The following is a 13637-nucleotide window of genomic DNA, read 5'->3' on the forward strand; positions in this document are numbered from 1 at the left end:
TCTCTCTCTCTCTCTCTCTCTCTCTCTCTCTCTCTCTCTCTCTCTCTCTGCTGGCTTCGAACAGTCATGATCCTGAGATCCAAACGGTTGTTGGGTGTGAACAAAAGTTGAAATAGTGCCGCAATCCCTTCTGGCAGATACAATTCAGTCAGTGCATGATGGTCTCGTAAAGTAAAAGTACAAGCTGCAGCGAATATTATTATTACGAGGAGAAGGCTCCAAAAAAAAGGCTGTAATTTGAGGTATTATGAATAATGAACTTTTATGTCCAGCTGAAAGAGGTGAAGAATTGTTCTCTATTAATAAATTCAGACTCGTGACTGTCCTTTGTCTGAACTTGTAAATTAATTGCGGGGAAAGTGAGGGGTGAAGAGGCTCCATGGCACATTACACAATGCAGGATTGCACAATGAAATGCAGCTGTAGCCCACACACACACACACACACACACACACGCACACACGCACGCACGCACGCACACAAACACACACACACACACACACACACACACACACATACACACACACACACACACACACACACACACACACACAGGACAGCTATCAACAAATATGAAACAAATTATTACATAGAACAAGCTATATGAAATAATCACTATAGGAAGAAATGAAATGAAAACCAAATTATGTTTACAGGGAATATGGTACACACACACATACACACACACGCACGCACGCACGCACGCACACGCACACACACACACACTTTGTAGAAATGGAATTGTAGTATGTTTCTCATTTTTGTAAAATCACTTAAAAAACAGAATTATTGTTTGTTTTATTACTTTAGAATGGGTTTTGTTTCGCCTTGTTGCACCGTGTGTCTGCTGGAAGTGCACCTGTTAGAAGACCAAGAAGTGCTATAGAATAAATAACTAAATACATCTTCTCCCAATCACTTGATATTTTGGAAAGATTTGAGGCAGTTTAGTAACTTTAGCTTCTTGTCCTTGAAGACCACCTTAGCTCCTGTAAATTCTCCAAGGGGGATTGGTAGACACAAAGTGATGCAATCTAGAACTGTCACCACTCTATGAAGCCAAAATAGCCTTCAGCTTTATTACACACTGCAACTTTAAATCTCGTGAGGCAAAAAAACATCAGATGTTTGACCCATTTTCAGAATTCACACACAGTCAAAATAATATCAAAGCATACTGTCAGTCATCTGTCTTTGTTCCACTCCAGCAGATTTGGTGGATTGACGTTCCCTGACAGCCACCCACCCACGCAGTCTCTCTCATTCTGATGCAATAGCAGTAACATACCCACACAGTCCTGTAGTGAGGGCTCAGGGGGCACATCAGCGTCTCCACTCTTTCTCTTTGTTTTTTGGGGTGTTTTCATAAGGAACATGGAGCGAGTGTGCAGCAGGGGTGATTTAAGCTGCATTCAATGGGTGCTGAAACAGCCCTGAAATGTTTCCCGACACCCCTTAAAAAACTATTTTACAAAAAAATGTTATGTATTTATTATTGTGTTTTTCTGTGATACCTTTGATTTGACATGTTAGAAATTGGTTTCGCTTACAGGTTTAATGATATGATTTTTTTATAGTAACAATTTCCAATTGTTGACAGCAATATTTTTTTATGTTTTGAACTTTCCATGACTGTATACAATCTGAGGAGCTGAGGAGCTCTTCTGTAGGATGCCTCGTGTAACTCTAGACACCTAAACCATTCAGGAGAAAAATAATAAATGGAAATATGGTTTCAAGATATGTGCTTCAGTTACATCTACCACCTTGGGACTCCCTTATTTTCTGACACACTACATAAAGGGCTCACTTCACACCACCAAAGTCCATTTTCCAGGAAAACTCATTCTGAGCCAATTTCAGAAATTGTACAAATCTCCAATTTACACAAGTCACTGATACTGCATATTGGAAATGTCTGCCAAGTTGGATATCCAAGTCAGAATGTTTTTCCCCCTAAAGCTCTGATCTAAGAATGGCCCCTTGCGAGTGGGCTGTTATCAGGCAGGCAGTTGAGAGGCAGAGCAGGCATTGGGTGGGAGCAGGGCAGGGTTGGCTGCTCTCTGAACAGGGAGGGAGCGCGGCAGGCCGGCTTCTCCCAGGGAGATAGCTTTGTTCTGGGCCAGGAGAGATGACATCATGACGGATGGCCACGAAGATGTGGGCGCAAGGGGGCAGGAAACGCTATCTCCTCTACAGTGGCACCGAAGGGGATGCACGGACACACACACACACACACACACACACACACACACACACACACACACACACACACACACACACACACACTTGTGGCACACACTAACACCACTAACTGATACTCTACTCCAGTAGACTTGAACAGTGGTCACTCCCCGTTAAACACACACACACACACACACACGCACGCACACACACACACACACACACACACACACACACACACACACACACACACACACACACACACACACACACACACACACACACACACACACACACACACACACACACACACACACACACACACACACACACACACACACACACACACACACACACACACACACACACACACACACACACACACACACACACACACACACACAAACACACCTCTGACATGCTGACATGCCTGTGTCTAGGAGGTGCATGGCTGTCATTTAAAAGGCAAAGTCAGACAGACACAGGCCCGGTGTGACCCTTCTGCTCGTGTCCTTTTCGACTGCACAGGAACTAAAAAACTTTCAGAAGAAAATTCACTGACCAACTGCAGCGAAAGCCAGGAGTCCAGCTTATGCTGTGGGTTTGTACTGCATGCAGCTGCACCATACACATTGCATGAATTCTGTTGGAGGCATACACGGTCATCATTAACTGTCAACTGTTATGCCATGTTGAAAGTGTGTGGATACAAACAGGGGACAGAGAGTAGAGATGAGAGAGGGATAGAACTAGCAAATAGAGTCCCTGGTCAACTGGGGACGGCAGCATTTTGGCAGCACTTTCAGGTCATGGTTTCATCACAGTAACCAACAGAGATCCAGAGATCACAAACTCATGCTTTGATATTGACTGCAAACCAATTTATTCAACTCCTGCTTCACTAATCACTGCTTGCTTTGAATTCCCCCCAAAGCTGCAGAAAGCCTTTATCCTGCTGACTCATTCAGGCAGAGGACTGTTTGCACACTGACATCCTGCAATATACCTATCAACAATGAAAACCAAACGCTATGTGATGATGCAGTCAGTTACATAAGATTGCATACATTTTCCTTGGCTGGTTTGTTTTTTGGCAGCACTAACAAATGTATCTGAGTTCTCACTTACAAGCTCTTTCGCAGTGATTTTTTTTTCTAATGGAAAATCTTGTTGCTCCCATTTTGCTCTCCTTTTCAAAATAGGAATACACTGTAAAGTGGAAATAGAATTGTGTAAAAAGAGTAAAATACGAAACGTAAATATGTTTATATCAATTATACTTCGATATTTACACAATAGAAGAACTAGAAATAAATCAGACATATTCAAAATATGTAAAAATGTTTGCATCAAAAACTACTCTATTGATAATTCAGTAAATTACTATTTGATGATGCGATAATAACTTGCCAAAATGAAAATTATGAATTGAAAAGCAGGTACGTGTGTCAGACAATGTTTTTCCCCTGGGCATTTAATATTGGGTCCCTCTGTCTAAAATACTGTAAATCAGCAGACATCAATGGTTTAGTTACTATCAAACATGGCCAAACAATCTAGCAATGGATTTTATACGGTTGACAAATGACAAATGACAAAAGAAAGATTGATTGGTAAACTCCCCTAACGTCAGTTTGCAAATCTTTTAGAGTCGTGTCAGTGATTATTGAGAACGCTTGTTTTAAAAATCACTTTTTGTCAAAATCAGTGAAAATCTCCTGCCGATCCGCTACCTGCACATACTGTGTGTGAACTGAAAAAAAAAATCTGATGTAAATAGGCGCCTAGGCTCTGTAAACTGGATTTTTGATTCACTGAATTTGAAAATAAGTGATTTTGACAACAAGCATTCTCCAGAATCGCTGACCTCACCTTGGTATTTTGAAACAGATTTTGCTCATTTAAAGTATAGTTACGTGTGGGTCTCATAAAAGCCTCTTATACATAATGAAGCTATCTTCTGCCCAGGCTTTCTGCGCTGCATGATGTGTCGTCTGCTGAACGTGCTGCTGGCTCTGCTGAGTCGCTCCCTGTTTGCGGTCCACGGGGTGGTGACTGTGTGGCGCGTGGTGGCTGTCAAGGAGGAGCCTCTCTATTGGCTGCTGCTGACGGGCGTGGCTCTGCTGGGAGTGGAAATGGCCGTCACACTGAAGTGCACCCTTAACGCTGAATGGAAATGGTAATTTTTTTTTCGGTCACACGTGCAAAACACAAACATTGCAGATGATTTAAGATCACACGTGATAAACAGTGTTAATATCCGGATTGGTCTGACATTCAGGGCTGATAGATGGACATTTATTGCAAATCAGATTGTTTTTATTCAACCATTAAACTCATGCTCCCCCGGACCAGCCTATAAGGTCCATGGTCCCCACCACAGTCTCCCAAATTCCTGTGAGAAACACTGTATGTGTGTAAGGTCATTAGTAGTCATTAGACCAGGGGTTGTGTTTATGTAAAAGTAATGATTTGGTCATTCATCAGTAGAAATATTGTGAGGTTATCTGGCTCAGAGAGGGACCAGTCACTAATATGTTTTGGATTCTAAACAAACATGGCTTTTACACATTTGTATTGGAAGACGGCCTCTCAGGGGGCTCATCAGGACTTCTTGTGTAGGGGCCCAGAATTTGGTGTTACGCCCCTGCACACACCTCAGGTTTGATCTCACTTCTCCAGGTGGCGTCCTTTACCACTGGACCATCATCAGCGCGGATGATTCATATTGCTACAAAACGGTTTGGCAGTTCATTCTCAAAACAGTCAGGATGGTGACCCCCCCCCTTCACAGCCCTGTATAAAGGGGGAAAGGGATGGGTTAAGCCCACTGAGGCAAATGTCTATTTGTGATATTGGGCTATACAAAAAAAAACTGTTTGATTTGATTTGATTTGATGGGTATACTGTATTTCAAGCTTTTTATGCAAATAACTTATTGGGTTATTGGGATTAATAATGTGGCACTGGCAATGTATTAGGCCATTGTGAGAGAAAAAAAACACAACATTTAAGTCAGAAAATAATGACTCGTGGGAATGATAAGCAGGTATAGCCACCTGCTTTCCCATGGCTTTTGCTCCTTTTAAAGGTGTGACATGAGGATTCAGTAGCCAGACTTTGTTAACCAGTTTTGTGTGGGGAGTAAATAACTTTTTTGAACTGTCTGTGAACACACTTTACAACCAATCTGCCCCGGGGCGGTGACAGGCAGATGGTGTAAGGCCTGTAATATTCTCTGCCATTACATTCTCTTTTATTCTTTGCAGCTCTCTCTCTGTCTCTGCCTCTCTCTGTCTCTGTCTCTCTCTCTCTCTCTCTCTCTCTCTCTCTTTTACTGTCTATCAAATACAAATCTATTGCTCATGTCTCTGAGCTGATGTTCTGAGCCCGCTATCACAGTGTCTTCTATGCAGTCGGGTAGACAAATGTCTGCCGCCGGCTCAAGCCATTTCTGACCAGCTACATTATTTTTTGGCTTCAGTGAACGTAAATTGACATCGACCTTTAAAAAGGATATAAGGCATTTCAGTGTCACGCCTCATTCAACACTGCTGCGTCTCATTCAAAAAGCTGCAGCAGCAACCCTGGCACACACTTATATGCAGGCGAACATCCTCCGACGCAAGCTTTTTCTCCAGGCCTCTCTCTTTTTCACTGAGTCTTATACTTTGAAGTTCCCTCCTCGTGGAGAAGGCTTTGCGCTGTCAAGAGGGATTTGCATTTATGATGAGAATAACCGCTTGTCTGAAATTAGATGCCTTCTTTAGCGAAAAAAAAGGGGACTCTTTCTTCTTTAGCGGGTGGCAAAAGCAAAAAAAAAAAACTAAAGAAAACGTGGCAACTAAAAATAACCTACCCCCCCCAAACCTGCTCCCCAACCACCCTCCCCTTCTCCTTTGGTGGTCCTCTTTTTTAGGTTCTCCCCCATGGTTTTCCTCTACCTCAGTACTGTCATCCCGTCCATTTGGTTCCTGGAGCTCAGCCTGCTGCAGTCCAAAATGCCTGTCAACAATTCCTCAGACCGGGAGCTTCATTTGCTGGCTCACATCCCCATCACAGCGGTAAGCCCCCTCTCTCCCACTTCCTCCATACAGCACAAACATTAAAGCAAACACCTGACACCAGATAAGATTTAAATCTAGCAAAAGGGGGCGGATAAACTGTTAGTCACAGGAAAATGTGGAATAGACACATTGAGAGATGAACACAAGATTGGTTCTCTCCTGAAAACTCTCAGATCTCCCCGCCTTTCGGGGGGGAGGGGGGAGGGTGGTTTTAGTGCAGTTTCTTTCATGTAGGATTTGGAAAGTTTTTATTTTTGGGCCCCCATGGCTTTACTTGAGGATGGGTGGCAGCATTTGAAACTTGGAAGACACAGTGCTTCTCAAGGGATGCTGTCAGGATAAACTCAGTGAACCCTGATACGATGATGGTGCATTACATTTCTTCAAGATTAGAAAGATGCCTCATTGTATGGATGATCGCAATGACATCTTTGCCTTTATCATATACCAAGTTAGACAGACAACTCCAGACAATTTTTTTTAACAAACTTTTTTTAGAGTTCAAAATACTTTTTGTGTAAAAAAGACCCAGAGCATAGCCTGTGTCATCTGAACCTCACTTCTGTGTAACGTTGACCAAACTTAATTGAGAATATCTTTATCTTTATCTTTATTTGGAGTGATAAAGATTTTCAAAGATCATGAAAACGAACTCCCTAAATTTTGTGTATTTTCGGTTTACAGAGGCTTTAAATATCTGGAAAGCCAATAAGTTAGATTTTGTCAGAACCAAGTTGTTCTTGTTTCCTTCCCTCAGGGCATGGTGGATCTCGAGCCAGAGAACTGGGTGGCGGGCCTGGAGCAGACCATGCTCATAGTGCTGGTTCTGGGCCGGTGGCTGATGCCCAAGGGGGACATGTCTCGGGACCAGCTCTCCCAGCTCCTCATGGTGTACGTGGGCCTGGGCGCAGACATCCTGGACATCTTCGACACCTTCAAGGAGCCCCAGGTCAAAACCAACCCTGCTGTCGTCATCGTGGGCCTGGCCCTCTTCTCTTGGGCGCTCATGCAGTTCCCCCTGGTGCTCACCCAGACGCAACCCCCGAAGGGTGAGCCTCGACTGGGGAGTGTGAGTGGCCCTTCGGCGTTGGCCTCCTGCTGCTCCAGTGAGGCGTGGAGTCTGCTGCTCACAGTGGGACTCCAAGACGGGCCGTTCCTTGTCTATCGGCTGTACCTCATGGTCCAAGAGCAGGTGTTGAACCAGCTGATGATCTTCTTCACCTGCAAGAACATCCTGATAGTCCTCCTGGAGCTCTACAGAATCTTTGTGGTGCACTGCGAGCAGTGGGAATGCGGATTGGAGAGATGTGCCGTTCGGGTGCTCCGGTGTCGAAAAAGCCAGACGGGTAGGGAGGAGGAGGTAGTAGCTAGAGAAGAAAGCTGTGGGGAGCAGACATGTAGTACGACCGCAGAGAATGGGATTGAGAGGGAGGGGAGATCACAGAGTTGTCCAGGTATAGAGTAAAGCTCAAAAATGCTTCGAGGCATGACTTTGTTCCCTCTGGGAAGGGGGGAGGTTCTGGCTTTCACACACCAAGAGAAAAGTCGAACCCATCTGCCATCTCTTACATCTCCCCGCCTCGCCTTGGAGAGAGTACAGTCTCGGCTCTCTGGAGGCTTAGTGACTGGAAATTCAGGGAAAAACTGAGGAGAATAGGTCCCCACTGAAAAGATCAGAGATGAATTTATGAAACTCCCTTTGATAATACCTTTCAAAAAGTGAAGTGAAAGCCGTGTTTCAGTCAGCGGGGAAAAATAATAGGAAAAAAAAAATCTGTTCAACAAGTTTAACACTTTAATGTCAATCTTTTTGATGTATGATCATTATCAAGGTAGCTGAAACCAAATATACATATCGTCGGGCTTTCCAGAACAACACATTTGTTTTAATCAGCATCAGCATCAGGGATTGATGATTATGAATTTATTATGTTGTGCATATAGATTTTCATTAAAACGATGGTAATGAGGATGGCTTTGAGAGGAGACAATATGACATGGATTAAATGAATGTGACAGTCTAATAATTGATAACATTTCTTGCGTGATTAATAATAAAACTTGTCTTATATAAAGATGTTTCAGAATTTCTTTTTTTATGACTCTGATCACCATGAGATGGCAGTGTTGCCAATCGAATATACGCTGTTTACTTGACTGGAACATGCATGCCAGTAACATAGGAAACAAAACAACAACTGCTAGGCGACAACAGAGAAGCACAGTTGCAGTGTTGCACTTCAGAATTTGTACATATATTTCAGGTGTGATGCGTCTCTTTGTTAGACCTGATGACAACAGTGAGGAGGCATGTGATGATCAAATTCACTGGAAAGATGTATTCACCTTCAGGCAGCGGCTATTTAATAAAGAGTCTCATGTAAGACAATCCAGAGACACCTCAGAAAGTATAACGAGTAGGAGGAAGAGAAGAGAGGTTTGCTTCATTTCGCAACGTTTATTTTCCTCTTGAGCATAATCAGCCCATTGGAGAAGCCTCATGTTCGGGAGATCAGGTGCATTTTTTTAAAATTATCTCTGAAAAATGCACACTCGTGATTATGTGGGAGTTCGTTCGACAATGATTTGCTCTCACTTTCTGGCTCTTGAGAGAGAGAGACGGAAGGTGCTTTTGAGATATTCTTCCACGGAGTGCAAAAAGCAAGAGACTCTTATGAAAGCTGACAAGGACAGAAATTTTTTTTTTAAGATGAAGCCCGAAAGTCGCAAAGTTTTTCAGCCACTTTACGTTGGGGGACAAATAGCCACTACACAACCCTTCCCCTATGCCAACCCAAGCCACCCTTTGGTCCAGACAATAACGCTCCTGTCAAACCAGGCCTGGGATGTGGCTCTCCTGCATTTATGGATGACCCTCTCGCTGTGCGTCGCTTGCACCGCGGGAATGAAGAGCGGCAATTCAATCAGGCCCCTTCTCACGCTTGCACCCTGTATCTGTATCTGTCAAATTGCTGCACTTCAACTGGTTTACTCCGCAAGATGATGATAGCCGCCTTGGCTATGAGCAATAGTGGGGAGGGGGGGGGGGGGGGGGTGTTTTAAATAAGCCTTGCTGCCTTTCTATCATACTGTAATGAGCCAAACAATTGAGATAGAGAGCATCATGTGTTTTTCTCACCATGTTGCAAATGCTTGATTTTAAAAAGACATATTAATCGAGCAATATTTCCTAAATTCACAACTGTAGGGATGTGCTGGAGAGTATTACATTATTTCCCTCTGTTTCATCTTTTTGGCGGCACTTTGGTCTAAATTATTGATGGTGGAGCCACCTCTTTAAAATAAGAAAAGGCCAAAAATGAATAGCGGGTCCCCAACGAGTAGCAAGATATAATGGCTCAATGTACAAAGTCACGCAGAGCCCATGCGAGGGCAACAGCTATGTACTTCTTCAAAGCAGCCGAAGGTTTGGGGAGAATCCCATATTTGTGTGTCAACGTGATGTGGGCAATACAATAGGGTGATGAAAGAGCTGCCTGTGCCTGTGAAGAGACTCCTTTTCCTCCTCAGATTAACTGCATGCTTTAACAAGATTGTGTGGGCATGTGGGAGGATGGGGATGTCAGCTGATCCACGGGCTGCCCTACATAGATAGAGTGAGAAAAAAGGAGAAGAGAGAGCGTGGAAACTCAAAAAAGCCTGCAACTCCTGTGCACATGGAAATACCCCCAAAAGCCCTGAACGGAGAAAAATATCTGCTCACACGGCAAAGAGCGATGCTGCCTTCAGGTGCTCCTTAGAAAGGCAGCGCACGTGCATCTCCTGATTAAATCAATTAATTAAGCCCCCACAGAAAGCAAAGTCTTTGCATGCGATGTTGATTTCCCCACTAAATCTCTCAAACATGGCTCATATGATCATGTTTCTTATTAGGACAGGGTAGAATGACTGATCACTGGCAACATATCATTTGGTTGAAGTGATGCATTACTCATACTGAAGCCATCAACAGCTTTATCATTTTTAGCTATATACTGTGCTGGGACATATTTTGCTTGATTGCTCGTCTCCAAAGCTTTGTTCAAACTATGACACTTAACACACTGACATTGATGTTTACAGATACTTGTTTTTTTTACCAATACAATCAAATACTAAATTGGGTATAGCTACTGACCCCCCCCCCCAGACACCAACTAAGTTTTAATTTTTCTTGGTTGACCGCGTTCATTTGATTAAACATACTTTTAATTCAGGATAAATGCACCATATAGGCACAAGCTCCATGGCAACTGGGCAAGCTGCCTACGAAGGAAGACCACAAGATGAGGTTAAAAGCTATGGAAGAAGATATTAAGTTGAATATGAGTCAATGCTTTGTCGTCAAACTACTGTTTTTTTAAGGTATGGATGTTCACTCGGAAATGAACGATACATAGAATTGACACAACCCAGTTGTCACACATACTTGGTTCCTGATAGTCTGGGGGCAGTTGGCTTTTTTTTCTATCGGGCATTGAGTTGTGTGCTATTTTTGTTTGATAAGAAATAATTAAATGGTGCAGAAATCTCAAAAGAGGCAGAATAAGGGGGAACAAGCATGTAACTTACAGTTGAAAAAGAAATTGTATTGTGCCAACATTAATAAAACTAAGCAGATTTAGATTTAGAGTGGTCCTGAACAATGTCCTCGCAGGGCGTCTCTTAAAGGAAAATCCCACCTTTCTAAGACAACAGAGAAATGTAGAATAACTTAATCATACTGATATATCATAACACAATTTAAAGTCTCAAATGATGTGTTTCAAAAAGATATCATAAAACAATGTCATACTTGTAAGCTTAAAAACCATATATTTGTACTGTTTTTCAAGTGTGGTAAACATTCTGTAAATATTGATATTTCCTATGGAACCCCCGAAGGCTGCAGGAGTTGAGAGGCAGAGAGACATTCACTCAGCCCTGAGCAGGTGCAATTGCCATGACAGCGTGAAATCCTTCTACACCACATGCCACAATTTCCCTATTTTGTGTCAACTAATCAGGAAGTCCAAACAGCAACCGGGGTGCGTCTCGCTCGGCATCCTCCGGTGCTACAGACAAACCCGTCAACATGCCACTGAAGACGGTGAAGCACGAGTGTGTGTATGACTGGAAAAACAAAGGCAAACTTCAAATGAACTCTCCAACTTTTCTGACAGGCGGAGGCTGAGGATCACCGCTTCATGTAACACTCATGGATGGCAAGATATAACGAGCTTTACTTCACTGGCTGTGGGGAAAGGGAAAGCTGGATATGGGCTGGTGCTGGTCCTGCTCCAACATTAGGCTTATACTGTACGTGTAGATTTTTAGGGTGTAATTCAGAGGAGCAAGTTAGCCTAATTAATGGTAAAATATGATGTAACTTTAAAATACTGTATGTCATCCATTTATCATTACCCAACATAATATCATCATTCCTCCTTTTGTTTTAAAAAAAAAATTAAGAACAACACTGTTCATAAAGGAGCTCCTGATTCTGGTCTGAAGATTCCAGATGCCCTGCAGGGAGAAGCCGGTTCATTCGTTCACCCCCCCCCCCCAACCCCCCCCCCCCCCCCCCCATGTTTGTGACCTCCTCCAAAGCATGAGAAGAGCTTAAGCATTATAGTATTATCAATGAAGCTGAAACAGAAAATAAACCTGTCTGACAGAGCAGTCCCTTTATCCCACTAAGTTTGCTAAAAACATAAAAATAACTCGGTGTGGATTTGATTTTAATTGACCTTTTCCAATTGCATTTATTGAGGGTTGACTTGAAGCTGCAGGCATCACATTCTTACTAAATCTGTCACAGTTTACCTTCAGGCTAAATCCTAAACCAAAGACGAACCAGATTTGGATAAGACCATTGGGTCCTCAGGTGCAGCTTCGACCGGTTGTCTCTCAGCCTTATTTATATTCATTTCAGTTCCGTCCCAATGTTAATTTGCCTCTGTAACACATTTTGTGCAGAATGCAAAAGTCAGCAATGCATATAAAACCCTTTTCTTTCCATTTTCTAAACAGAGCATTCTGTATTCCTATTGCATTTTTTATTGGAGATTACTGCCCTGACTGCTAGCAGTTTAGTCAGTCAATCTCAGGCCATAGAGGATGCATTGTTGAAATATTAATTGGCCGCCTCTTTTGCCACCCCCCCCCCCCCCCCCCCAGTTCCTCTGAGCTGGGAGAGCTGCCACTTTACCCATTTTCAATCTGCAACATGGCCTGTGGTCATAGAGGCCAGGGCCACGTAGGGACACCAGAGGAAAACACAGTCAACTGTCTGACTGGACGACATAATTAGAACAGTTGAGCGCACTCCACGAACAGACACATTTTTGAATGTATAATTTATTAGCTCAAGGCTTGTTTCAGTCTTACTCTTAGTGATATCCCCACAGTGTGATACAGATGTCCTAATTCTGTCCTCCATAAAAAAGGGGGCCAGATACTGCTCAGCGGTTACGTTTAGATGCACAGGTAAGTAGAGCTGCTGTTATAGTTAGGTAATTTAACTGGACTGCTCTTCTTGTCCCAGTATACAAGCATGGGGGGAATCAGGGGAATGGATTTATTGACCAAAGTAGATCCAACTCCGCTACGATAGGTAGCGGTAAGCAAGTAGCTAACTTGTAGAAGCGGCTAACAGTTACAATGTCGAGCGTTGATATTAATAACTTTTCATCTCTGTATATTTTGTTTCTTCGTTCCTTTGTTAGCATTGAAAGCTATGAGGCTACTGTGTCAAAGTGCCGGGCGGGTATCCGCAAAACTGTGGGGTATACGCAGAGCACACAGGCCAGTTACGGTCTGATTATGTGTAGTAGGCGTATATGCTGGAGTACCTTGACACCTACTTGGCTTTGAGAAATTCGATTTAGTAAGATTTCACTATGTTTACATGTATTTTAAAATTCCTGTTTTCCTTTCACCACCCTAATGTAAACGGTGCCATGCCATAATTCCGACGCCTCATTGTTCACATCTCAATGTTCTGAAATATTTCCCATTAGATCGACATATCACTATTCCGACGGTTCAATGTTACGAAAACGCAACGCATTGTTCCGAAGTGCCGTTCGTCCGATAATTAAAAAACGAGGCGCAATAGACCGACGGTCCTATATTCCGACTAGGCTATATTCACAATCTCTGGAGTTTCTAACTCTCTCTCTCTTTCTCTCCTCTCTCACACTAAGCACCGAAATACTACCTATTGGCCTTGATCTCACGTTCACAATGCATATTAAGAAATGTGAAAATAACGCTAATTTATTATTATTATTTTTTTTTAAAGATATTTTTTGGGCATTTTTATGCTTTATTGATAGTGCTAGAGAGACAAAGGTGAAATGGGGAAGAGAGGGGAGTGACATGCAGAGAACGACCGCGGGCGGG

At 43.0% G+C, this 13637-nt stretch overlaps 1 protein-coding gene across 1 annotated transcript; it reads left to right on the plus strand.

Moving 5' to 3' along the window:
* Positions 1 to 4166: 4166 nt before the first annotated feature.
* LOC307252962 (transmembrane protein 26) lies at positions 4167 to 11424 on the plus strand (the record flags this gene model as incomplete). The annotated part of the gene is made up of 4 exons (XM_080030783.1): positions 4167 to 4363; positions 6104 to 6248; positions 7009 to 7705; positions 11258 to 11424. 4 exons carry the CDS (start codon positions 4167 to 4169, stop codon positions 11422 to 11424), a joined length of 1206 nt encoding a protein of 401 aa, XP_079886909.1.
* Between the last annotated feature and the right edge of the window lie 2213 nt (positions 11425 to 13637).

Source organism: Ammodytes marinus, assembly GCF_949987685.1.
Source record: "Ammodytes marinus genome assembly, chromosome: 7".
In the NCBI taxonomy this organism is placed as follows: domain Eukaryota; kingdom Metazoa; phylum Chordata; class Actinopteri; order Uranoscopiformes; family Ammodytidae; genus Ammodytes; species Ammodytes marinus.